The following is a 27,600-nucleotide window of genomic DNA, read 5'->3' on the forward strand; positions in this document are numbered from 1 at the left end:
TGTGGGAATAATTTTGTCTTTTTAAGAAAATTTGATGGAATGGAATTGAATTCCTTCTCAATTGTGATCAAATGACCAAATCCATGAATGGTGGAATGTGTGGAATTCAATTCCATTCCATAGATATACCAACTGAATAAAATATGGTCATCAGAATTGATCATTCCAATTCCTTCAAATTCCATTGAAATCCTTCATAATGCTGTTAAAATCAGCAAAAATAAGGGACCAAAAAATGTATATCATTCATACATCTCCCTTTATGTTTTTTTTATTCATATTTAGACTCTTAATTAAGCCTTTATTTCCACAATCATCAGAGACATTAATTTACGCTCGTCAAAGAGATCAACTGGTGAAAATTCATCTGTTTTTTGGAATTCACTGATAAATTTCACCGCACCAACTTGCATGTTTTTATTTAAGAGTTCTTGAACTAGATCTCCACAGACAAGGAGCTCAAATCAAATAACGATTACAGAATGCAAGGGTCGGTTTGTTAGCAACTTAATGAGCTTAATGAGACTCGCAGCTTATTCGGTCGGCTATTACTAGATTGTTTGGTAGTGGATTAATGGATGATTCATCGTATTTACCGTACTAAATGGATGCATGCAAATGGATTCAAAAAATGAATGATAAAATAAATTACCTTTGCGCATGTGCATAAAACCCATAAAACAATTTTTTTCAAAAGATGAATGATTGAATATTGTTAAATATGCATAGGTTCATAAAACTTTATAAGCTAATGATCTAATGGTCTAAAGTTGTACGGTGACAATTTTGTAATTATTGAAAAGTCTTGTGGCAATTTTGTGATTATGAATGTTGAGATTGTAGATCTAATCCAAGGGTTGAGAATTGATCTTACGGGTCTCACGAAAAACTCTTGTTCTCACATAATCCCAAGTRTATATGTATGTATGTATATATCATGAATTGTTAAATCTTAGGAGTAGTTTTGTTAGGTTGTTTTCCTCGATAATGCCGACGTATCCTTATATAACTGTCATTGTTTACTTCTAATTCTCATCTCAAAAACCAATGCAAAACCCCAACTCAAACCTCATCAATCCATCGTTTATCTCCAAGATTTCTTGATTCTTGTTCTTCAGCCTTCTGAAACTCTAAAGCTCTTCAATTTGTCTTCATCCAACCATTTCCATCACAAATCATCATCCACAGATTTCAATTCAACAAACCTTCAGTTTCCATCTACGACATTATGAACGTTAGAAGAGATCTTCACCCGATTCTCTTGTTCTGCGTCGCAGTTTTAGCTCTATCTCTCAATGTCGACGCTAGAACCGGTCTAGCCCGCGATGCTGCTGCTGCTCCATCACCGAACGGTGAGGTTTCTCCGGAGGATACCGATTCACATGTGAACAAACCAGGAACGAATCATTCTGTTTTGTGGTCGGAGCTTGGTCTTTTCTTGGCGTTACTCGGCATGCTCGCTTATGTGGTGAATGTAAGGATCACAAGATCATTGAAGGAAGAAAAGAAGGCGGTCAAAACCAGTACCGTTGGCGGCTCTTCCCCTAAAATTGATTCTCCGGTGAAGGAAGTAAAGCAGCAGCAGGAGCAGGAGCAGGAGGTCGGAAGACAATCTGGGCTGGTTTTCTTTGTGAGGGAAGAGGAACAATTTAAGCTGGAAAACCTTCTTGATGCTGGAGCTGATATGCAAAACCAGAACTATTGCAGCAGTCTTTATAAGGTTCAGCTTAACAACAATGGTGTTTATGCTGTCAAGAGATTGAAGAAATTGCAGGAATCGTATGATGACTTTGATCGTACAATGACAATGGTCGGGAAGTTGAATCATCCGAACATTATTCCGCTTGTCGCTTATAGTTGTCAGGGTGACGAAAAGCTTCTGATTTACAAGTATCAGAAGAAAGGGAGCCTTCTCTCGCTGATGGAAAGTAAGCCCTCTATACAACTTAACCATTTTACACCAAAATCGGTTCTATAGAACGTCAAATATGTCTTCTAAGGGGCTGTTTAGTTGGTTTTCCATTAAGTTTGTATGGTTAAAGTTGTCTGTTTGGATTAATCCGTCTGTATAGATTGAGAAGGTTTTCTTCGGGAAGGTTTTTTCATAGATGGAAGGAGTTTTTTTCTTTAAATGGGAGGGCGGGGGGGTTGGAAAAAAAACTTGGTTTTCTGCATAAAACTCCTCCCTAAAAGCTTACCGAATAAGCCACTTTCTATATCATTAAGCCACTACCAAACAGTCATCTATAACTCACCGAATAAGTTGTCTCTCGTTAAGCTCATTAAGCTGCTAACAAGCAGGTCGTAAGTATCCTAATAGACTACTGCCTTGAGGCGTGTAGCTCAGTTAGTAAACAGGCGGAGCGACTTTGCTCAAATACACAACAGTTTCAAGTTCAAATCATGTAGTAGAAGGGCTTGAACCCCTCCGCTAGCCTTAGCCACCAAGTCAGCTCTGAAATGCCTCCTCACATTCTGCTCCTAGGGGCCAGGTTTCGAGTGGGGTCGGTCGAAATTGCCGGTAACCAACATTTTGCTTAAATAGACTGTTTTATAGGACTTAGGTTTATCTTATAAAAAGAGACATTTCTAAAGATGTCGAATAAAAAAACTAATCAGACACTTTATTTCAAAAGTATCCTAAAGAACTTGTTAAGATGTCCAAATACATCATAACATCCTATTGTAATACATTTACGTATGACACATAATTATTTGGTCATATAAACTTAAGTCCTATAAAGCAGTCCATTATGACATCATCTAGACATATTTGACGCCTTATAAAGCCGATTTTGTTACAGTGATCGATGAATCATACACAAACAAGACATCCACCAAATGTGAAAGGTTTTCTTTTATTTTGACATTTGAACATTGCAGGGTATATTGAAGGGAAGAGGGATTTCCCATGGAAACTCCGGTTGTCTATGGCCGTTGGTATCGCGAGGGGTTTGGATCACATATACAGAAGCTTCGAAGGCTCGGAGACGATTCCCCATGGAAATATCAAGCTTTCTAACATTTTGTTGGACGAGAATCACGAAGCATTAATAAGTGAATACGGGTACTCAAATTTCCTAGATCCCAAGAGCGTTTGCCTCTTCAGCAATAACGGTTATACAGCCCCAGAAAGATGTCTATCTGAACAAGGGGACGTGTTCAGCTTCGGAGTCATTCTATTAGAGCTACTAACAGGAAAGATAGTCGAAAAGAGCGGTTTAGACCTTCCGAAATGGGTGAAGGCGATGGTGAGAGAAGAATGGACCGGAGAGGTGTTCGATAAGGAGATTGCAAAGGTTGGAATGTACGCTTTTCCTCTCTTGAACGTTTCCCTCAAATGCGTGGCTCATTTTCCCGAGAACCGGCCCGGGATTGGTGAGGTTTTGGAGAAGATTATGGAGGTCTGTAACGCACAAGAAGATTTTTCGTGTTCATCATCCGTGGAGTCGAGTTCACAAGATGGTCATGCGCTTTATTCGGTGGCCGAGGAGAATTGAGTTGAGTTTATAGAGGATTTATGTGTATATAGAGAAGCCAGATTAGTGTATCTGTGTTGGCACTTTCTTGTACCAGTAATAATAATAACGGAAATTGTCCAAAGTAGCTATTCCGGACCTCTCAATTCATTTTATACAGCCGTTTTTCTACTCAATTGACGAACAACCAAGATTTTGCAAGTAGCACTTTAATCGGTGGTTTTGGCGTCAAAATGGATAACCGGTTGAGTCCATTGGCTGACAGTGGAAATGGTTGTCTCCATTTAGTTTAGGTTTGGTTGGTTTTCCATCAAAGGTTTGTTTGTTAGCAGCTTAATCGGACTTGCAGCTTATTTAGTCGGCTATACACGACTGTTTGGTAGTGGCTTAATCATATAAGCTTATTCAGTAAGCTCCTTGGAGGGAGCTTTATGTAGAAAGCCAAGTTTTTTTTTTTACAAACTTGCCCCTCCCATTTAAAAATGCATGTTCCTTCCATTTATGAAAAAACTCTCATAACAAAAACCTTCTCAATCAATATTAGACAGGTTAATCCACACATATATCTTTATCCATACATGACTGAATAGAAAACAAACCAAACGGCCTCTAAGTCCTGGATGGATAAAGCTATTTGTGTGGATTAATCTGTCTATATAAAATTGGGAAAGTTTTTTCATAAATTTAAGGAGCGTGTTTTTTAATTGGGAGTGACAGGTTCGGAAAAAACTTGACTTTCTCCATAAAGCTCCCCCAGAAGCTTACTGAATAAGCCACTTTCTATATTATTAAGCCACTACCATACAATCATGTATAATTGACCGAATTAGTTGTTAGTCCCATTAAGCTCATGTAGTTGCTAACAAACTGGCACTAAGCTGAATATATGTGTTTAGTTATCTGTCATCAGATATTCGTAAGTGAATACACAGTAAGATTGGCCATCTGTTTCAGGCATTGCTGCATAGAATTTTCTTAAAGGTAATGCTAGGAGAAAGAGGGTTGACAGGAACCAGAAGACTATTGATATATATATATATATATATATAGAGAGAGAGAGAGAGAGAGAGAGAGGAGGTTCAGGGGAAAACCCCCAAATAAACGAAAAAGTAAGGAACACTCTGGTAATCGTTCATTTGGACAGTATTCACGTGTGCATACAATTGCAGTTGTTTTTTGGTTTTTATGCACGTTTGCATGTCATGCACATGTGCATACCGAACAAATTGCTTACAAATTACTTGTATGCACAGTGGATACCATGCAAATGAATAATTATTAGGGTGTTCCTTGGTTTTTCATTTTTTTGTGGTTTTCCCCTGAACCTGACCCTTTATATATATAGCATACGACCGCAGCATATCTTTAAGGAATTTTGGTTCAAGAATTCTTGATAATATATACTACACATACGTAGGACACAGGACAGCCTAACAAGTTCTTCTTTAGAGCTTAGTTTTCTTTATTTTATTTTGATCATTCTTTTGTAACGGTTACACTTTTCGAAGCTAATAACAATTAGGCTGCGGCTACGATAACAAGATTCAACCATAATAAATATTATCGAGCTTCTGAAATGATCGTTCAGAGCCCATGATATAAGCTAAACCTACGACAAAAGTAGCATTGCCTAATTTCTAGTGTCGGATATACACTATCCAACTAAGTTCTCTCACAAAATAAAATAACGGGTTCTGTTAACTTTTTATTTGTACATCATCGTGTTACTATCCCAAATAGTTTCTCGAAAAAGATGCAGTTTACGAACCTTAAACTAGGATTTCTCTTCGTCTGAATTGGAGCATGGTGGTCCAGGAACAGAGTCGGCAAAGAACTCTTCCACTGCAAATAAAGACAGAAAGTGTTAATTCCACCGTTCTATATATTCCAAGAACGAGGGACCATCCCTCACACGATCAAGAACTTTATCAAAATTCGAACATGGGTATGTTTCGGAACTCAAACTTATGACTGAATGAGCTCCTATATCCATTCCACACCTCAAGTGAAGCTATCACCAAGGTTTTCACACCTTAAGATTTCTCCTAGGATGCATTTGCTATTCAGATAAGACAGGACATGACTGTTCAGCGTTTGGTAAGACAGAACTGGACATGATAGAACAGATAGAATAACCAATTTACCCCTAATGAGTTGTTTATGTATTTTAACTAATTATGTAAATCATTATGAAGTTTTCAGCAAGATGATTATGATGACACCAAAATAAAAAAGTTCATATAGTTTCTAATTTTTATTTTATACCTTTTATGTATTATTTTATTATTATTGATATTTAATAAATCACATAAATTAATCAAAATATAGGAACCATATAAAGATAATATTTTGAGGGCAGTAAAGAGAAAGTTTAATGAGCATAAAATACAATAAGTAAAATTTAAAGAATGAATAGAAGGCGTATTTGATGTTTTAGAAGAAAATTAGGTTTTATTTTGACGTTATATCGGTAAAATTTCGATTTCTTCCTTTTTGGTCTCAAGTTCATCATTTCGATTACTTTTCCCTTTTTCAAATTCTTCAAATTTTGTAGGATATACTGGGTTGGTTTGATTTACTTTTTACACTTTCCACAAGCCATAAGTATTCACGGAAACAATCGTTCTACCCCTTGGGGTAGAGGACGGGTCTACATTATCACACCCCCTCAGACCTCACCTTTCCGAGAGGGATATTCTACGGTCATTTAGTTTGGTTTGTAGCACGAAGTTAAGAAAAAACACAAAAACCCGAGAATGTTCTTACCAATGTCCTCTTGCTCAGGGGAATCAAGTAATATATCTGAATCGGATGGCAGAAAGGGGGAACCAGGATAGTTTCCAAGAGCTCCTAGATCTGAAAAAGAAGATGTAACACATACCGATAAGAAGTAAGATTGACTGGTGTTTCACATAAAAGGTATATGAACCATATCTATAAACAAAAAGAAACTTTTTTTGGAAGGGTGTCCGGGGCTATGCCCAGACTAATCCCGGCAAATTGTGACTGCAAGAAATCAGCCCTGATAAACACAGTGGTCACAATTGTGTGTACGCCTGGAATTGAACCCCACCAAGATGGGATATTCCACCACATCCCCTAGGGCCTCTACAAGTACGCCACAACCCTTGTGGTTCAAAAAGAAAATCTTGCAAACAAGTATATTATGGTGGAGCTGAAAAAAAGATTCAATGTACCTCCCAAGTTCGATAAGTCGGCTGTAAGATCTGAAAGGCTGAAATTCCAAGGAATATGACCAAACGGTCTAGAAGTTCCATTATCAGGTGGCAGATGCAATCCTACTGAACTTGCCACGTCAGATGTAAAAGCTGTGTCAAGAGCTGATGTGTCAACTCCCATCCCCGATATTTCAGATGTGGTAAATGGGAAATGGCCGCTGGACGCCACTGACGTAGGACTCATAGGCATATCTGATATGGGTGAAATGGCCCCATTCGTTGGAATAGTAGGGGTGACATCAGCTGCACTGTTGTCCATCCCCATACTTCTGCAAGGACAACAAATGAAACAAGACTTAGGGCTTGTTTGTCAGCAGCTTAATGAGCTTAATGGGACTCATAGCTTATTCGGTCAGCTATACATGACTGTTTGGTAGTGGCTTAACGATATAGAAAGTGGCTTATTCAATAAGCTTCTAGGGGGGAGCTTTAGGAAGACAGCCAAGTGTTTTCCAAACCTGTCACTCTCGATTAAAAACATACTCCTTTCATCTTGAAAAAGGCCTCCCAAACAAAACTCTTCCAATCTATATTGACAGATTAATCCACACATGCAACTTTATCCATATAGGACTTCTAGAAAACCAACCAAACGTGGCTTGTTTATTAGCAGGTTAATGAGCTTAATATGACTCACAGCTTATTCGGTCAATTATACATGACTGTTTGGTAGTGGCTTAATGATATAGAAAACGGCTCATTTAGTAAGCTTCTAGGGGGAGCTTTATGAGGAAAGTCAAGTTTTTTCCAAATTTGCCCCTCACAATTAAAAAACGCGCTCCTTCCATCTATATGAAAAAAAACCTCCCAAACAAAAATCTTCCCAATCTATACGGACAAATTAATACACATAGACAGTTTTATATATACAGGACTTGGTGGAAAACCAACCAAACAACCACTAGTTGCAAGATACTAAGTATCCAAGATGGGTATTAGAAGCGGCACAAGTGATGGAAGTCATGGAGATTGTACAATTCTCCTTTATTCCAAGAAATCTTTACATGTATGTAACTATATATATCTAGTCCTAAACCCAAAAAGAAAAACAAACAGAAAGAGTTTTCTTCAAAGTTAAGGCATGTCTATTAGCAGCTTACTGGACTTAATGGAACTCACAGCTTACTCGGCCAAGTATACATGACGGTTTGGTAGTGGCTTAATGATATAAAAAGTGACTTATTCAGTAACCTTCTGGGGGAGCTTTATGCAGAAAGCCAAGTTTTTCCTAAACCTGCCCTTCCCAATTGAAAAGCATGCTCGTTCCATCTATGAAAAAAATCCTCCCAAACAAAAACCTTCCCAATCTATACAGACAAATTAATCCACACAGACAACTTTATCCATGCAGGACTTCACGCAAAAACCAACCAAAAACAGTTATTGTGATTGTATAACTTGAGAGAACATGATATAGAAAAAGTTAATTGGAAGGCTCACTCATTTCCAGAGTTCATACGCATCGGATGGAAGTTACTTGGAGCAGGCACTCCGTTGACCACATGACAGGTAGATATACCCATGGCATTCATATGAGGTTGACCTGCACTTGGCATCGAAGGTTGTGGTAGAACAGGGTATCCCATTGGTAAATTGTTAACTGCACTGCAAGGAACGGAATTGAATAAATAATGATGGCAATTTTAAGATGCTATTAGTCTTAACTCTGTCAGCTTATCATCCAAGAGGCAATATGCTTAAGAATGCTTGAAGGGGAGACAACTTAACAACATAAAGGGTGCATTTGGTACACTGGACATGACAGAACAGAACATGGATCATTGTTCCATGTTTGACAGACTTTTATGTGAAACAGAATGGAACAAAGTGGAACAGGCGTGTTCCACCTCCATCACATGGAAGAAGGTGGAACATACCTATATTTTACCAATGTAACCTCAAAATAAAACCTAATTCTCTTCTAAAACGTCAAATACGCCTCCCTCTTTACATTTTAATAATTTTTTAAATTTTATTTATTTTATTTTATGCTTTTTAAACTCATTTCATTACCCTCAAAATATTATTATTATATGGTTTATATGTTTTGGTTAATTTGTCTAATTTATTAAATATTAATAATAACAAACTAATGTAGAAAAGGTATAAGATGAAGATTTGAAACTACATAAACTTTTTATGTTGGTGTCATTTTAATCGTCTTGATGAAAACTTTCTAATGATATATTTTGTTATAAAAGACATTTATTTTATTATAATTTAATAAATTACATAACTTAAACAAATATATTTTATATATATACAACTCGTTAGGGGTAAACTAGTCATTTTATATGTTTTGTCCTATCTAGTTTTTGTCTTACCAAACGTTGGCCAGCCTGTTCTGTCCTATCATGTCTGGATACCAAACGCACCCAAATAGTCAATTTACAAGATCTATCAAGAGTTTGTATATGAATCCACAATACAATAGTTGCAAACATAAATGGTAGTGCCACACGCTTCGGTGGCACTGAACGAGAAAATAAAGAATTGGTTCAAGAGTTTGTGAAATGATGTTTAGAATTCAACGAGTAATTAACATTTCTAAGTAAGATTTTACCTGGCATGGGATGGATGCCATTTTGTATGGGAGCAAGAGGAAGCTTTGGATGAACCGGATACTTCATAAGATGGTATTGATGTTCAAGTAAATGGTTGAACATGATAATCTGCTTTTTCAGTTTCAGCCGTATGTAATAAGCTCTGAAAAAGTCTGCATTTTCTTCTTCCAATTTCTGCCAAACTGTCTTCCAAAAGTAAATATTGAATCGTACTTATAATATGCTTCCGTCGTTATCTTTGATGATGCATTACAAACAACGGCTTTATAGGTGGGTAACAATCCATTATAACGAACAAAAAAATCAAGAAACATAGGAAGGTATTAATCTAAAGACGCAGGGATTACTGTCTATTGAGCAAGGGCCTTTTTGTTAGCAGCTTAATAAGCTTAATGGGACTCGGAACTTATTCAGTCAGTTATACATTGGTAATGCCTTCATGATATAGAAAGTGGCTTATTCAATAAGCTTATAGGGGGAGCTTTATGCAGAAAGCCAAGTTTTTCTCCAAATCTATCCCTCCAGATTAAAACATACGCTCATTCCATCTGTGAAAAAACCCTCCCAAACACAAATCTTCCCAATCTATACAGACAGAGTAATCCACGCGGACAGTTTTATCCATATAGGACTTTATAAAAAACCAACCAAATAGCCCCTTAATGAGAGCTTAATAGGATTCACAGCTTATTCGGTCAACTATATATGACTGTTAGGTAGTGGCTTAATGATATAGAAAGTGGCTTTTTCAGTAAGCTTCTAGGAGGAGCTTTATGAAGAAAGCCAAGTTTTTTTTTTCTGAACTTGCCTATCTTAATTAAAAGCACACGCTCCTTCTATCTATGAAAAAACCCTACCGAACAAAAACCATCCCAATCTATACAGACAGATTACTCCACATAGACAACTTTGTCCATTAAGGACTTGATGGAAAACCATCCGAACAGCCCCTACGCCTAGAACAATCTAATTAGTTTAGAAAGTTCGGATCTAATATCACACTGGTAAAAGAGCGCAATAGTAATAACGTCAAGAGCTACAAAGTTATGTACCTAAAGTTGTGAAACCAGGATCAATCCTCGCACGATTTAGTAACGTTTTCACCACCTCGTCTCTGTTCATGTACAGCTGCAAACAACGTTCTATCAAGTTCTGGACCTACAAGATTAAAGAATAAAATCAAGATCAGCATAATCCAAATTGGCTTTATAATCCTATAAGTAACAATATCCTTACAAGTTCAATATCCTCGCGCGAAACTTTTCTGTTGTCATTGCTCGAAATGGAGGCTGAACCAGAGTCAGGAACAGGAGCCTCTGTTGCATTATTAAGCTGGTCACTTTGAGACTCGTGTGAAACTTGGGTGGTCAAGGGCTGTATTTCTGGAATGTTCTTGGACTCCTGCATGGCCTTCTTATATATAGTTACTGACTACATCAATTAGTACAAACAATTGCTCCTTTAGGGTTACAGAAAACAGATGGAATTGTGAAAACCTGATTGTTCTTCATCTCAGTTAAATTCTAACCGACACATCTCCACAAACCCAAATCTTGTTGTATCCCCCAAGCCACCTTCTTTATAAAAATCAACTTTTTGTTCTAAAAGAAGTAGAAATAGAAGTGGGTTCGACAAATTTAACCTGGAAGACGAGAAATTGAAGACATTTTAGTCCTCCAAATAGCAATAGCAAACCACCCTCTTGCCAAAAGAAGAGATGTGCATTGATTTGTAGTTAAAATCCAGAAATTTCAAACTATAGTTGAACATTTCTACACCAAACTCTATTCTAGTCTATTTCTATTATGGTTTATAGGGTTTAATGTGGTCGCCAATAGTTTTGAAAACCCATGTTACTGGTTTAGTAGAAAAGCAAGACTTCCTTTTTTTCTGGAAAGAATGGAAGTAGAGTAAAATATAAGAAAGAAATCGCAAAATCTTGATGGGTTTATAATCAAGAAATCATTCTGCTGAATTCGAAGATGCTGGATCTGAGAGATAGAAATCGTGGTAGAAACAGAAGAAAGAGCATGGTGTAAAGATGCCTACATGAAAGGAAGCAAAAAGAGAGATAACTGAGGAAGGTGATGAGAACCTGTAGTGGGCTATGCCGGAGAATAGATCGCCGGTGTGAGGTGTTGGAGGCGCTTTCAGATGTTAAAAAATATCATCAACATATATATGTATATATAGGGAGTAGATGGTAATAATTGAGATGGTTGAGGGGGTATTTTGTGAATTATGTATTTAAACTTGAATCAAATCCCTTTACGGTCACGGTGGTTTAAATACGGTGACTCTGGACTATCCGTAAAGCAGGTGATCGTCCTGGAATTAGTCTGTTCGCATAACAGATTGGATATTTAGGTTAATAAAAAAAATTGAATCAAATCCATATATGATCACCAATTCACCATTTTTACTTTTGAAAACAGTTCACAGGAGGAGATGAAGGGGTTGTTTGGTTGGTTTTTGTTGAGTTTGGATAAAAGAATTTTGTATGGTTTGGGAAGTTTTTTTGGAGAGAGAAAAATATGGCTTCCTGCATAAAGCTCAAACTACAAGTCTACTAAATAAGTTATTTTCTATATCATGAAATCAATACCGAATAGTCATGCATAGTTGACTAAATGAGCTGTGAATCCCATCAAGTTCATTAAGCTCCTAACAAACATGCTCGGAGATAGCATCCATGTAGGGACCTATTAAGCCCCAAGCAGGGTCTTGCGTACCTGCTCAACTTATTTTCGAAAGTAGATTTTTTTTTTTTGTATGAAAGATGCACTCGCTAAACTTTGAAATGTGTTCCACGATTTCAGAAAATATAAGAAAAATCAACCACAAGATTGAAAATTTTTGCTAGAAATCAACAAAAATAATTCCTTAAAATAAACTAAAAACCGAAAAAAACCACTTAAAATCAACAAAAAAATTTAAAATCTCTCGAAACGGTGAAATTCGGCTAAAAACACATCAGACGATTTTACGAGCCTTTGATCCACCTTAAAGGTAAACCCGTTCATCAATATCCTGGATACATCACTGCATACATGATCTTGAAACCATTTTAAAACACATAATATGATTATATGTAAATGTTTTAATTAATTAATTAATTAATTAAGAAGATTGTTGGTCTTTCCATTCAAGTTTGATTCTTTATAGAATTTGGAAGCATAAAGCTTTATCTCTTACTTTTACTTTTTCTTTAAATTCCAACATCTTTCCATTTTAGTTGGTGGATCAAGAAAGAATGAGTTCACATCTTCCAACACCTGCACAAGAATCAACATCAATCACTTCACAAATCCGGCTTATTCAATACGTTTTTAAGAGAGATTTATGCAGAAAGTCAAGTTTTTTTCCGAACCTACCCTCCGGTTAAAAGAACACGTTCATACATATCTATGAAAAAACCGTCCAACCAAAAATCTTCCAAAACATGTACAGATAGATTAATCCACGTAGACAACTTTATGCATATAAGACTTGATGAAAAACCAAACAAACAGCCCCTCACTTTCGTTTAGCAGGAGCAAGATCATAAAAATCTGCAAGATACCCCAGTGCTTCAGAGTTACTGTTACATACTTTCCAAAGTGATGAAATCTCTCCCTTGGAGACAGTCCCCCAATCTTCACATACATCCAGAAACTCTAAAAGCTTTGAATAGAAAGAATTGTAGTTCATTAGAATAAACGGAACCGGGAGCGCTGAACCTATTCTCTCTAACTGGATCAACGCAAGAATCTCAAAAGCTTCGTCTAGTGTCCCGATCCCTCCTGGCAGTGCTATCACAGCCGTCTTCTCCCGATTACTACTTCTAACTGCGGCATCCACTAATCCATGCTTTCTTGCAGAAAAAAACCTACATTTTACAAAACCCCATCTAATCAAATGATGTGAATTGGTAGTTCCTTTTCCAGGGAAAGGGTGTCCAAGGCTATGCCCAAACTAATCCCAGCAAATTGTGACCATAAGATATCAACTCTGATAAACTCGGTGGCCACAATTGTTGTGGACGCAACCCAAGGCAGATGGGATATTCCACCACATCCCCATGGGACTCAACCACTACGCCACAACCCTTGTGGTTGTGAATTGGAAGTTTTTTTTTTGAAAGGGTGTCCCAAGCTATGTTGGACTAATTCGGCAAATTATGACCGCAAACAATCAGCCATGATAAACTCTGTGGCCACAATTGTTGCGTATTGGTAGTTACTGTGGATAGAAATGAGTAATATAACCAGAAATCAGAATCTACCTGCATGTAAGATAAGTTTCGGAAGGAAGATATGGATGAAAATTGGTTGCTGCCCATTCGCCAGCTTCTTTGCCGATCTTGAACCCACCAACTGGTTTTCCTGCTTCAAGAGCACCTTGAGTGGCAGCATCCATGAGCCCTGGTCCAGCCCCTGACCATGAAGTACACTCCAAGAGGTGTGCCACCTTTAAGAAAATCGAAAAAGATCAAGTCTTTGGGATATGTGTTTAAAGATGACGCTACTGACTCTTTAGGGTGTGTTTGGCATCGATACAGGACAAGACAGAACATGACAGATTTTCAGCATTTGGTAAGACAGAACTGGACAAATAAAATGACCACGTTACCCCTGACGAGTTGTTTATATATGTTATATACTTTACTTAGTTTATGTAATTTATTAAATTATAATAAAATAAATATAAATCTCATAACAAAATATATCATTGGAAATTTTTCGTCAAAACGATTAAAATGACACCAAAATGAAAAGCTTATGTAGTTTCCAATTTTTATTTTATACCTTCTATATATTATTTTTTATTAATAATATTTAATAAATTAACCAAAATAAAAAAACCGTGGGAACAGTAAAGTGAAAGTTTAAAAAACATAAAATAAATAAAATTTAGAGAATAAATAAAACGTAAAGAGGGAGACGTATTTGATATTTTAGAAGAAAAATAGGTTTTATTTTAAGGTTATATTGGTAAAATATAGATTTGTTTCATCTTGTTCCATGGGGTAGGGGTGGAACATGCCTGTTCCACTTTGTCAATGTTTGTAACACACAAAAGCATAACATAAAAGCCCTGCCAAACATGGAACAGTGATCTGTGTTCTGTTATGTCTTGTGTACCAAACGCACCCTTAGAGCACTAAAAACTGAAAATGGGGCTTTTTGGAAACTAGCAAAGGAAGCAACAATGTGGAATCACTTGCCTCTCTCGCTAATTCTTGTGTTTGGATGTAATGATCGTGTCCCGGACCCATCCTTGAAGAACCCAAGTACACAACTCCCCTTCCGAGTCTACGTATTAGCTCGTAGCACATTTCTATCTCTTTCTTCACCTTCATGTTGACAATATAAGCAATTGATGAATAACGATTCCAAATAATGTAAATGGGAGAGCCGAACTGTAACTCATCGTTTCAACATAATATAACCACGGATAACAATGACATTGATGGTGTCAAAGCCATTTACGATGAATCATAAGGCAACTCAAAAGTACTTCAAAGGCAGAGCTCTTCATAGAGCCAGAAGCTCCTCATACTTGAAAGCTTCTTCTAAGGACTCGCCACCAGGGGCGCCACCCCTTGGACCCCGCCAGGCGAGCCGCCCCCTTGACCCCAGCCATATGGCACCATCAACCGATCCCAAGTTCTAGTTAGTTTACAGAGTGTGCACTTCACACCTCCTAGCCCGTGATATAGCTTAACTACCAACCCCATACTCTCTGATGAATCCAAATACATAAAATGAACCGCAGATTTCACGAAAATCACCAACACAGGGGAAACATCATAAACGCTAATCCAAGATACATGAAACGTATTATATATACGATCAAATGTAATAATAATTGATCAGCAAGAAATCACATAGATAGGCCTTGGCAAAGGCAGGTGATTGTAAATTCAAACAAAACCAAAAAACAGCTCAAATACAAACAGTTTCTTCTTTCCTCAAATTGATGTCAATATGGACATAAAGATGATGGCACAGCACCCACCCAACACCCAATACCCATCAATGAAAACATCAAAATGGTGAAACCAAAAGGGTGGAGGGGTACCTCATTGGAGCTAGTTCTTTCGTCGAGTTGGATAGATTCGATCTTGGAAGATGAAGCCCTAAGTGTTTTAATGGGGTTTGAAATTTGAGGTGTAATCGGACTCTGGTGTGTGGATTTGGAGTTGAAAGCAAGAATCTTGAAAACCCTTTGACGGTGGCACTGCGAGTTGAAGTTCCATTGCGAATTATGAAGACCTAAAGAAGAAGTTGCAGCAGAAAACCCCATTTTTCGGGGAAATGTGCTATAAATCGATAATCTTGGTTCCACCACCAATACCAATTGTCCAATCCTCGAATCATCATTATAAAAAGAACATCCCTTTGGTTTATTTTGAAACTTTAAAGAATTATCAATCATTTTCTCGAAATCCGTACTATCTTTACTGTTTTTAGGTTATGTTTGGTAAACTAATTGATAAACTAACTGATTCATGATAAATTAGTTGATAGTTGATAAACAAATTATGTATAGTAAAAATTAATTTATAATCATGTAAAATGATCTAAAATGGTATCTTAAAAAACTAGTCGATTATAATATAATTCGAATAAATTTGTAATAATATAATATGTTAACTATACAAACAAAACAATAAAAAGATGTTAAATAATATAATATGTTAATTAAAAAAAATTAAAATTGATTATTATATATGCTATGAATTTTGAATTTGTTAAAACAAATTTGAGAAAAAAATCTACATTAATCAATGATTTTAAATCACCATTACATATAATATGAATAACAATAAAATTGATCGACTTCGCATGTCATAATTAATAAATATTTTTTTATAAATATGATTAATAATTAAAAGTAAATAATTTGTTAGAATTATTTAGCGTATTTTAATTATTTATGAAATAAAATAAGTATAACTTTAATTGTTAATTAACTTAAATAAACAATTTTAGAATTGTTATATTTACTTCTTAATTGGAAAAAATGTTAAAAGTTCTTCACATGCTACTTCAATAGGATAGTTTATGTGTAATCAAATGAATTATTTAAAAAATAAGCACCAGATAATACAGAGACAGATGCATATCCAGCAATCACATTATTCTGAATGGTACATGCATATAATTTATACTGAATTCATCTCTTGCTTAGGTTGTATGCTCGACAGGGTTGCCGATGAATTCAGTATAGATTATATGCATATTTTATGTTTGTCAAACAATGCCTTAGGAGTAAACTACAATTTTGGTCCATCTGGTTTACATCAATATCCAAAAGTGGTCATAGACTTCAATAAACTACAATTATCCTCCATACTGTTTAGATTTTGTTTTGAAAGTCATCCCTTGAACTTAACACCGTTAAAATACTCAACTAAGGAATAAGTACTTTCGTCTTTTTTCCTTTCTTTTTTGTCTCACACACCGACCAACCAACCAACCCACCCTGCCCGTCTCTCCCTCTCCTAACTCCCCTTACCAACGTGATAAATCACCTGTGGACATCTTCAACCTTCGACCACCACCTTCACCCGTGACCATCCCTTACCTCCAGCCACCACCCTCTCCTATAACCAACCCCACCCTCACATATGATCGACACCACCTCCATCCACCACCTTTATGTACCTTCTTTGTCCTCGTCTCCACCCCTTCCATGGTCTCTTTGAACCATAACTATGATTTGCAAGCCAAGGCATCAAAAGTAGAGTTTTAGTACAACTTAAGAATCTCTTACTGAAGTAAAATCTAGAAACTAAGGGGCCGTTTGGTTCGCGGAGTTCAAAGGAATTTTATGGAATTGGAATGATAATTTTTTTAACCAAATTCCAATTTCTTTGTTTGGTTCATTTCTTGAAATGGGTGGAATCCTTCAAATTCCAATGAATTCCACAAGTTAAGGAATTCATCATTCCTTAGCATAATGGAAGGAATTGAATTCCATCAACACCCGCAACGACCATGCTATTACTGTTTGTGATGCCCCACCCCTAACCCCCACTACCACCACCACACCACTACTGTCACCGCCACCCACCCTACCCCACCACTAACCACCATGCCATTACTGTTGTCATCACACCCACCCACCCCGGGCCCCGGTCACTCACTGCACATCCCTGCTACGACCATGTCACTCACTGCACATCCCTGCTACGACCATGTCACTCACTGCACATCCCTGCTACGACCATGTCACTCACTGCACATCCCTGCACATCCCCACCCCACCCTACTCCACCCCACCACTAACCACCATGCCATTATTGTCGTCGTTATACCCATCCACTATCATCGTCACATCTACCACCCCGCCACCTACCCCATCCACCCCCACCCTACTCCAACCCACTACTAACCACCATCCTACCACTATAGTCTTCACCTGCCACCCACTGGCTCATCCCCAATGCCTCACCTCACCCCGCCTACCCCCAACAACCCCACCTATTGTGGGGCAGGGGCAGGAGTGGTGGGGGCGGAGTTGGGTAGGGGTTGGGGAAGGGTGATAGCTGTGATGACGACATTAGTGACATGGTGGTTGGTAGGGTGTGGGTGGGGCGATATGTGGGATGGTCCAAACAAAGTCGATTGTTCCAATTCTATTGAGAGATTTCATTCCAATTCCTACCAACCAAATGCATGGTCAAATTCCATTCCAATTCCTTCAAAGTCAAATTCCTTTGATGGATTCCAATTCCATCAAATTCCATTATGTGAACCAAACACCCCCTGAGTTGAATGCCATTACAATTGCTTTTATTTCGATGTTGTGAAGGTTTTATTTCGCGAAGGTGAAAAGAGAATGATGTGTGCAGTATGCGTGGTGTATGTATGCATGTTGTGTAGTGGAGGGTGCTGTCGAGGAAGACCACGTTGTGTGTATATGTATGTTTGGGACCTGTGATGGAAGGGGAGAGGGGAGACGGTGGCTGTCGGAGATGTACGTCGACGATGGTTGAGGGCCGACTTTGGTCTTACGAAATTATTTATTGACAAAATTTATATTATGTATATATAATATTTATTAATTTATGAACACGAAATAAAAGAAATATATGAAAAGACTAAAATGCCCTTGTTTTTAGAAAGATAGTAGAGTTAGTGACACAGACCAATTTCAAAGCAGAATATAAATAATATGTACGATAGTTGTAGTTATTAAAGTATATGGACTACTTTCGGAGGTTGGTGTAAACCACAGAGACAAAAAAATTAGTCTACTATTGTTTTTAGAGTAAATTACGTTTTTCATTCTTACAGTTTGTGAAAAATTACGGATTTTGTTCTAATGGTTTTAAAATTACGGTTTTCATTCTTATGATTTGCAATTCGTTGTTATTTTCGTTCTTAAGACTAGCTTCTACATTTGAGGATGAGGGGCTAACATAGCAATGAATATATACGACAAGGAGAAAAATGGCAATAAATTTTAAATCATAAAGACGAAAACACCAATAAATCGTAAAACCATGAGGAAGAATATCACACTTTCAAAATTACAGGGATGAAAATAACAATTTTCAACAAACCATAGGGACGAAAAACGTAATTTACTCTTGTTTCTATTTTCTTTTATATCCATCGTCTTTGGTCCTAACGACATGTAAGTGTTAACGTCATGTTCTGACGACATGTAAGTGTTAATGTTATGTTCTCAAAAGCTTATCCATCGTCTTTCATTCTAATTGACGCCAATGTGGGACGAAGATGGTAATGGCGATTGTAGTTACATGAACCAAAAATGTAAACCACAAAAGTAGTGCCTGATTGGTTTGAGTTTCAACTCAAAATGTCAAAAGTGTCGGGAAGTCTCAGTTCCAAATTTAAGGAGAAATAAAAATCCTCTTGCGTCCATGAAGGTTCAAATACGATGACTTCATACTACCTGCAAACAGGTGGTCATCTTAAGATTAGTGAGCTCGCACAACGGGTTTTATATCCATGTTAATAATAAAAAATGAAATACGTTTCAAGGGTGAAAGTAGATGGTAAAATTCGTAAATAACCTTTTCTTTTGGTTGCTCTCATCTTTTTAAGTCGAAACCCTAGTTTCCTTCCGTCCATTGGGAGGTTGTGTTTTGGTGGCGCACCATAAACCCTAGAGTATCCTCCGTCATCTGCAAACATGGGTACATTTCACTTTGCAACTATTTTTCCGATTCGATCGATCGATTGATTCATCGTCTTCATCTTCTGATGATGGTTCGTGTTTTTTACAGGTATATCTCGGGATTCCATGCACAAGAGACGCGCCACTGGTGGCAAGAAGAAGGCCTGGAGAAAGAAGCGAAAGTAAAACTCTTCCCTTTATATCTAGTTTTATTTACTTGCATTTTCGTTTTTCGTTGCGCTTTTCTTATTGTTATGTCGATTTCATGGTGCTCTGTGATCATTGCGTCTGGTTGACTGGTTCATTTTGCTTTTGTAATGAATACTTAATTTGTTTGTTTCACCCATTGGTATCATTTTTCCCATTGGTATCATTTTTCCCATTGGATCCTTAGTCTATTATTGTTATTGTTAGATTTCTTAGGGTTTTAGCAATTGATCCACGTTTGCTCTATTTGTTTTCATTTATTGAGACATGATATTTGCCTTTTCACGATTTCTTAGTTTCGTTATTTGGTGGCGTGGATCAATGAACTATATAAATGAAATTCTGCTGGCATTGCTCTTGTTTCAAGTTATTACAACCCTCTACATGCTGTTTGTTAGTTTTAGTTGGAAAAGCAAAATTACTCGGTTTCTTTTCTTTGAAATGAAGTGCATGATGACGAAGCAAATCAGTTTTAGACATGATATCCGTTTGTTCGAATCAAGTTCAATTTGAATTTATACCTCCCAGCCTATTTAAGCATTTACCCCAGGGTGCTTGTTTGAAGATACAGTATTGTATTATGTTGTCTATATACTTCTGTTTTGGAGTGTGCCTGATACTTTAATTATTTTCAAGGTATGAGCTTGGAAGGCAGCCTGCCAACACCAAGATATCCAGCAACAAGACTGTTCGAAGGGTGAGGGTTCGAGGTGGTAATGTGAAGTGGCGTGCGTTAAGGTTGGATACAGGAAATTACTCCTGGGGAAGTGAGGCTGTGACAAGGAAGACACGTATCTTGGATGTGGTTTATAATGCATCAAATAATGAGTTGGTTAGGACCCAAACTTTAGTGAAGAGTGCTATTGTTCAGGTTGATGCTGCGCCGTTTAAGCAGTGGTATCTTCAGCATTATGGAGTTGATATTGGTAGGAAGAAGAAAGCCACCACTGCTGCCAAAAAAGAGGGAGAGGTAAGTTCTTGTTTATGTATTTGGTTTTTAATGTTATATTTATTTTCTTTTCTGGATGTCTATGTCTAATCAATAGATTTTTCACGTACTTGGTTGCAACTTGCAACCATCTCCCTGTCATTATTTTGCAATAAGGAATTTGATAATTGTTGTATAACATTGAGTGTTCTAATTCCCTCATTTGATGGTCACATTCTTTTGTTGTTCCAAAGTCAATCCCACCAGTCAGCACTGGGTGTTGTTACATGAAGAGCCTTATGTCATTACCTTTAACAGGATAAAGTTGCTTAACTAGAAATCTGTCCAAAAAGTTCCTAAATTTGCTCTTTCATAAATTCAAAAGAAAGTACATTTGGATTTATTAAATATCATCGTGTTTTAAAATAGTTCGATTAAAATAATCTCCAATGTTAATGATGTTTGTTTCACCTTTTATCTGCCTTTTGATCGACTCTTAGGAAGTAGAGGGTGCTACTGAGGAGACCAAAAAGAGCAATCACGTTGCAAGGAAACTAGAGAAGCGTCAAGAAGAACGCAAACTTGATCCACATGTCGAAGAACAGTTTTCTGGTGGTCGTCTCTTAGCAGCAATCTCATCACGTCCTGGCCAGTGTGGTCGTGCTGACGGGTATGTGCTCTGATCTAGTGTTTGTTTTCTATCCATATTTGAGTATGTGATGTGCTAATTCTTTTCTTTGAAGACGTATTGGGTTTTACATTGTTTTTTGCGTAATATGTATTATTGGATGTCAACCTATTCATCTCTTGTCCACACGTTAACATTTCGGGATGCATACAGTCACTTAAAGAATTGGCAGCTCTTTTTAGTTTAGGGTTACTGGAACAACTTAGGATTGTATGAAGAGGAACAAATGTCACTTTGGAGATCATGAATGAGATGTTTAAATTGTCTATCAGGTCTTGGATATGTCGTATAAAAAAATAAGCCTGATATAGAGAAGTACATTATTTTTATCAATAAGCCCAAGGTTGATATGGGGTGCATAGTTGGATGGCTCTTTTTCTTGTGATTATGATTTTTTTTGTTGGACACTGCTTTTCTTGGTCATTATTTCGAACCTGTACGGAAACTTTGGCAGATACATCTTGGAGGGAAAAGAGCTCGAGTTCTACATGAAGAAGCTGCAGAAGAAGAAAGGAAAGAGTGCTGGTGCCGCTTAAACCAATATGTCATCCTGATTTTCAAGTTATGATCGTATGTTTTCTTTCTTACTTAATTGAAGGCATGGAATTGTTCTTTTTGTAGAAGCTTTGTTAGTTAGAGTTGACTTTTATAAATGTCGATGAGATTATATATATGATCTTTATTACATCGATTAAATACTAGCAATAATATAATTTATTCACATGGGTCGATTCTATTTGCACAAATTTATGACCAGTTACCACTGGGAATTGGTACAGAACACATAGCAGTCATGGAATGTCTTTTCAATTGGGTCATATTCAAATGTTCATTACAACTATATGTGATCATTCCTATGTGCAAATCAAGAAGGTGTCACCTAAGCTGTGGATGAACTTGTTGGTACCCATTGATGCAGTTCAAACAACTAAATAAATTATGTGTCTCATTAGCCTTCAAGCTCTAATACAGTGAGTTCAGACACCACCTGGTCTTTGTCTGTCTCGAACACTTCATCGTCTACAAACAACATAAAAGAATAACATTCAAATTTCAGAATGAACTTAGAAAAGGAAGAATAGAAGCTTAAGGCCCTGTTTGTTAGCAGCTTAATGGGACTCGTAGCTTATTCGGTCAACTATACATGACTGTTTGGTAGTGGCTAATGATATAGAAAGTGGCTTATTCAGTGAGCTTCTAGGGGGAGCTTTATGCAGAAAGCCATTTTTTTCCGAACCTGCCCTTCCCAATTAAAAAAAAGCTCATTCCATCTATGAAAAAACGGACCCAAACAAAAACCTTCTCAATCTATACAGACAGATTAATCGACAATGACAGTTTTATCCATATGGAACTTAACAGGAAACCAACCAAACAGCCCCTAAGTACACTACCTGTATAGACGAAGGCACCAAGTAATCGTAGGAGCTTGCTTCTATTTGTAATGAGTATGCTTACTATTTCAGGAGGCTTGTTTTTATTTGCTACAAAAAGCTGCCAAATATAGTAAGAAAACTTCAGTAACCAAAAGCAAGAGAAAAACATATAATGTATGTAGATAGGTCGATATATGATCCTTGAAAATACCTTAAACACATGAAAAGCATCTATTTGGATGCTCCTACTTGGATCCTGCATCCACAAAATTCACCAACAATTTCCAGTTTGATATCAACTTTTAGGGTGCGTTTGGTATCTAGACAGGTAAGATAGGCCAGGACAGAACATGACAAAACAACTGTTCAGCGTGCGGTAAGACAAAACTTGACAGGGCATAATGGATAAAATGACCAATTTACCCCTAATGAGTGGTTTATATCTTTTATATCATTAGAAAGTTATCGTCAAGACGATTAAAATGACCCAAACAAAATAAAAGATATAAACCAAAATAAAAGATTAAACATGGAACAATGACCTATGTTCTGTTCTGTTTAGTGTACCAAACTCACCTTTCAGTACCAAGTACACAATTACCGGGATTCAAGGCCTAACGACTAAATAAAAAATGTTAAAAAACCTCTGCCATACCCTTAGAAGATTCATCAGAATTATAAGGTTGTCTTTTGAGTTGACGTAGCGTGTCATAACATAAGAATTCGAACGGTCGAGCAATATGCATCCCAATAACTGTAACGAAAGGCAACAACCAACATTTGAATATCAACATCCCAATGTTAACGACAATATATTTCTAGTTACAAATTATCATACCTTAACAGCTTGTCTTCTGGTGATATAGTTTGCAGATTTCAGTAGCCTTTGGTTAAATTCAGTAAAAAACTAGCAAAAAAGCATGGATCAACATCTTATCCAAGCGTTTCCATAGAGACCAACATAAAAATCCTTAACATAATGATAAAGAAGAAATAAAAGGGTTGTCTACCCAACAATAGTTTGTGGACAGAGATTCAGATACAGTAGACTTATGCCTAGTCAAAAGGTCCTATAAGAATTTGATCAAAAAAGACAATCAGAATGCAGTCATCTTCTTCAATACAACTTGAAAACATAAAACTACAAAAAATTTCTAACCTTGAATGTATCTGCAGCATCTGCAGCAATATCGAAGCTTGGATGTTGTATGTAATCGAAGAACTTCCTCTGTTGACTTGGTTCCAATATGTAACTGTAAAGCGGTTAAATCCAATTTGATATATGCACATAGTACAGTTAAGCTATTGTCATGTCAATTCACCTCTTAACAGTTTTGTGCTTACCCTGCAACGATTTGATGACGTAGGCACTCCTTTAACATCCTACCATAATGGAGAGCTAATTGAGGATCCTCGTATCTGTTAGAATATTGTAAGTTGTAAAGTTATAACCGACACCATCTTAGAAGAACACAAAAATATGAGACCTGGGCCTGTTTGCTAGCAGCTTAATGAGCTTAATGAGACTCACAGCTTATTCGGTCAATTATACATGACTGTCTGGTAGTGGCTTCATTATATAGCTTGTGGCTTATTCATTAAGCTTTTAGGGGGAGCTTTATGCAGAAAGCCAAACTTCTTCCAAACTTTCCCCTCCAAATTAGAAAACATGCTCCTTCCATCTATGAAAAAAATCCTCCCAAACAAAAATCATCCCCATCTATACAGGCAGATTAATCTACACAAACAACTTTATCAATAAAGGACTTAGATCTTGTTTGTTAGCAGCTTAATGAGCTTAATAGAACGCCCAACTTATTTGGTCAGCTATGCATGACTGTTTGGTAGCAGCTTCATGATATAGAAAGTGGCTTATTCAGTAAGCTTCTAGGAGGAGCTTTATGCAGAAAGCGAAGTTTTTTTCCAAACCTAACCTTCCCAATTAAATAACACACTCATTCTATCTATGAAGAAACCCTCCCGATCTATATAGGCAGATTAATCCACACCAAATGGCTTCATCCATATAGGACTTAATGGAAAACCAATCAACCAACCCTTACCCAGATATCAGAATGTCCACAAGATCTAGATTAGCCTCCAAATATCTTGAAGCCTCGAAGCGTGATGGTAGGGGTTGCCTCTGCAAACTTGCAACAACTTGTGTGGCATCTTTACGGGTCTATGAAAGAAATAAACCACAGATTGTAGTGAAATTACAAAATTTATGTAGTCGTTCGTAGTAGTAGTTGTTGAAAATGGTTAAAATACCGACCTCTAAGTTCAACTTTGGAAGAAAGATCACAAGGAGACGGAATGTGTCTTCCTTAAAGAACTCTTGAGTCAATTGGGCACAAGCTTCTTCAGAAGGCTCGGAGTCATCATCACCATAAAGAATCAACTTTAACTCCCTAACTAGTGAGCTCAACTCTGTCATCTGAACATAAGACAAAATGCTCTTAAGAACCATTTAGAACGTCATATATGACATAGCTTATTTTGTTAGCAGCTTAATGAACTTAACGAGACTCTTATCTTATTTTGTCAGCTATACATGATTGTTTGTTAGTGGCTTAATAACATAGAAAATGACTTGTTCAATAAGCTTTAGGAGGGAGTTTCATGCAGAAAGCCAAGTTTTTTTCCAAATCCCGCTCCGCCCAATAAGATAACACTCTCCTTCCATCTATGAAAAACCTCTCCTAAACAAAAACCTTCTCAATCTCTACAAACCCATTAATTCACACATACAACTTTATCTATACATGACTTGATGGAAAACCATCCAAACAGCCCCGTAGGAGAATGCTTAAAAATCATTGGAAAAAAACAAGAAAACATCTAGCAAAAAAACAAACAGAAAACTTGCAATCGATTAAACTTGTCCTAGTAGAAACCTGGGAGGTGAGATTGGGGGAGTTTTTGGAATAGAGGAGAAGGGATCGAGTCTTGTGAACCACCTCTGCCGGAGAGCGAAGTTTTTTTGTGGTGGTGGAAACGCATGGTTTTCCGAGTGTGGGAAGGCATAGCATGTTTGTTATTGTTGTGAGATTGTTGATGAGAAATAATGAAAGTAGTTTGGTTATGGAGCATTGTTGTTGGTGTATGTGGGATGGACAAGGTAAAAGACATTGTGATTTACAACTGCTTTGTTTCTTGCTGCTTAGATTTTGACAATTTCTTCTGTTGTTTGCAAGTGCAAGATTTGATGATTCTCTGTTATCTTAAATTTGTTTTTATCGCTTAATTGTTGTTAGTATCATCGAAAACTTCTTATGTTGATGTGTCTGTTGTTGATAGTGATGTGATAAAAGTCATGCGCATGCCTTTTTCAAAGCATTATTATTCCTGAGTGCAGGTTCAGTCTTTAGGCAAAGACTTGGCTTAGAGTCAAGAAGAGAGCACTTATGATAATGCTTTGATTTTTACCGTGATAATGCTTTGATAGATCAAAGGCTTTATATGATGTGATTTTGTTGTGATAATCGAAAACCTGATGATCACGTCCCCACTCATCGTTCTACCTGTTCTTTTGGTTTTGATGTGATATTAATGTGATGATACATTGTAATCGGTGAGCATATTATCTATACGTGATTTCAAGGATAATGCAGTCACAAAGGTTATAGATAACTACGAAATTACATTTAGCCTTCTTAATTATTTTGTTTTCTTGTAATTGTAATCAATCCGCTCATCCGTTGTATTGGATTGGGTTGGTCCAAAGTTAAATCGGCTATTAAAATTATATCTAATTGAAGATTGGATTGGGTTTGTTCTGCCCAAATCTATTGAATATGAATTGATGAATGCTTTAATTTTGATAAGGGCAAATCGCATGAAAAAGTAACGTATTTTAATTTGATTTTTATTTTAGGTAACGTACTTTCAAAACTTACATTTTGGTATCTAAGATGTAAAGTTTTAAATATTTAAGTACCCAGGTAACTGGTTTAAGCATAAACCGGTTATCATGCTAATGTGGCGAGTGATGTAGCATGAAACCTAGTATTATATGCTATTCAACCTAATTTTATCCCATCACTTGCCACATAAGCATGATAACTGGTTAATGCTTCGATCGGTTATCCAAGTACTTAAATATTTAAAACTTTACATCTTAGATACCAAAATGAAAGTTATTGCTTTTAACTTGTGACATTTGGAGCAACCATCCATCAACATTTGTCATAATAAAATATACAATTGTGTCCCAAATGTTTGCGAAAAATGTATTTAGATTTTATATTTCATCAAATGATGTGATGTGTCAAAGCCATAAATTTGTCATCTACTGATTTTCATATTGAATAAATTGTATAAAAAAATAACGTACTTTAAATTAATTTTTATTTTGGGTAATGTATTTTAATAAATTTTAATTTGGTATCTAAGATGTAAAATTTTAAATATTTAAGTACTTGAGTAACCGATTGAAGCATTAACTGGTTACCATGTTGATGAGACGAGTGATGTGGTATCCAACTCAATATTATTTGTTGAAGCATTAACTGGATACTACATCACTCGTTACATCATCATGGTAACCGGTTATAATACTTCAACCGGTTACCTGAATACCTCAAACAAATGTCAAAAATAATCGTAAAAAGGGTATATTTTTGTAAACATTATGTAAAGCATATATATATTTTATTAATTTCTTTAAAAGATCCAACAATCCACTTCATGTTATCTAATCGTAAAAGTGAACCCGTTTAAACATTTAAGTTTAAATTTATTTGACAAATCCAATCCTCCCAAAAGAAAAAAAAATCCAATCCCTTTTAAAAAATGCCACCTTAAAATCGAATTATGATTTTTGTCCCTATGATTTTAAAATTCGTTTCCGTACCTGTCCTTTGCAATTTATTGCTATTTTCATCCTTAGAGGCTAACTCTTACCTTTTAAGCACGAGGGATAAAACAACAATGAATTGTAAACCATGACAACGAAAATAACAATAAATTTTAAACCATAA

At 36.6% G+C, this 27,600-nt stretch overlaps 5 protein-coding genes across 10 annotated transcripts; 2 read left to right on the top strand and 3 right to left on the bottom strand.

The window, feature by feature from the left end:
* The first annotated feature begins 1,228 nt into the window (after positions 1-1,228).
* Positions 1,229-3,500, top strand: LOC112506369 (leucine-rich repeat receptor-like protein kinase PXC1). Its single transcript, XM_025110375.1, has 2 exons — positions 1,229-1,928; positions 2,884-3,500. Exons 1-2 carry the CDS (start codon positions 1,229-1,231, stop codon positions 3,498-3,500), a joined length of 1,317 nt encoding a protein of 438 aa, XP_024966143.1.
* A 1,483-nt stretch (positions 3,501-4,983) lies between these two features.
* LOC112507797 lies at positions 4,984-11,441 on the bottom strand. 5 transcript variants are annotated; one of them, XM_025112516.1, is made up of 9 exons: positions 11,378-11,441; positions 10,779-10,924; positions 10,519-10,683; positions 10,335-10,440; positions 9,282-9,464; positions 8,159-8,318; positions 6,677-6,987; positions 6,246-6,335; positions 4,984-5,321 (listed from the first exon to the last, which is right to left on the bottom strand). In XM_025112516.1, exons 2-9 carry the CDS (start codon positions 10,791-10,793, stop codon positions 5,254-5,256), a joined length of 1,098 nt encoding a protein of 365 aa, XP_024968284.1. In that variant the 5' UTR covers positions 10,794-10,924; positions 11,378-11,441; the 3' UTR covers positions 4,984-5,253. The 5 variants fall into 5 exon arrangements, with proteins under 5 accessions (XP_024968284.1, XP_024968283.1, XP_024968282.1 ...); XM_025112515.1 differs by having other exon boundaries at positions 10,519-10,692; XM_025112514.1 differs by having other exon boundaries at positions 10,519-10,695.
* Positions 11,442-12,739: 1,298 nt separating this feature from the next.
* LOC112507156 (probable cytokinin riboside 5'-monophosphate phosphoribohydrolase LOGL10) lies at positions 12,740-15,616 on the bottom strand. The gene is made up of 4 exons (XM_025111598.1): positions 15,346-15,616; positions 14,489-14,617; positions 13,547-13,731; positions 12,740-13,150 (listed from the first exon to the last, which is right to left on the bottom strand). The coding sequence occupies exons 1-4, from the start codon at positions 15,568-15,570 to the stop codon at positions 12,799-12,801; spliced, it is 891 nt and encodes a 296-aa protein (XP_024967366.1). The 5' UTR covers positions 15,571-15,616; the 3' UTR covers positions 12,740-12,798.
* Positions 15,617-19,325: 3,709 nt separating this feature from the next.
* On the top strand, positions 19,326-21,971 carry LOC112507186 (40S ribosomal protein S8). The gene is made up of 5 exons (XM_025111637.1): positions 19,326-19,438; positions 19,529-19,601; positions 20,263-20,596; positions 21,055-21,224; positions 21,697-21,971. Exons 1-5 carry the CDS (start codon positions 19,435-19,437, stop codon positions 21,776-21,778), a joined length of 663 nt encoding a protein of 220 aa, XP_024967405.1. The 5' UTR covers positions 19,326-19,434; the 3' UTR covers positions 21,779-21,971.
* An 869-nt stretch (positions 21,972-22,840) lies between these two features.
* Positions 22,841-25,135, bottom strand: LOC112507187 (putative MO25-like protein At5g47540). Of its 2 annotated transcripts, XR_003068502.1 has the most exons (5): positions 24,894-25,135; positions 24,682-24,800; positions 23,963-24,037; positions 23,274-23,871; positions 22,841-22,874 (listed from the first exon to the last, which is right to left on the bottom strand). XR_003068502.1 is itself a non-coding variant. In XM_025111638.1 (4 exons), the coding sequence occupies exons 1-4, from the start codon at positions 25,086-25,088 to the stop codon at positions 23,760-23,762; spliced, it is 501 nt and encodes a 166-aa protein (XP_024967406.1). In that variant the 5' UTR covers positions 25,089-25,135; the 3' UTR covers positions 23,106-23,759. The 2 variants fall into 2 exon arrangements, 1 of the variants encoding a protein (XP_024967406.1); XM_025111638.1 differs by lacking the exon at positions 22,841-22,874 and having other exon boundaries at positions 23,106-23,871.
* Positions 25,136-27,600: the final 2,465 nt, after the last annotated feature.

This window comes from Cynara cardunculus (assembly GCF_001531365.2).
Source record: "Cynara cardunculus var. scolymus isolate 2C chromosome LG 2, CcrdV1, whole genome shotgun sequence".
Classification (NCBI taxonomy): Eukaryota; Viridiplantae; Streptophyta; class Magnoliopsida; order Asterales; family Asteraceae; genus Cynara; species Cynara cardunculus.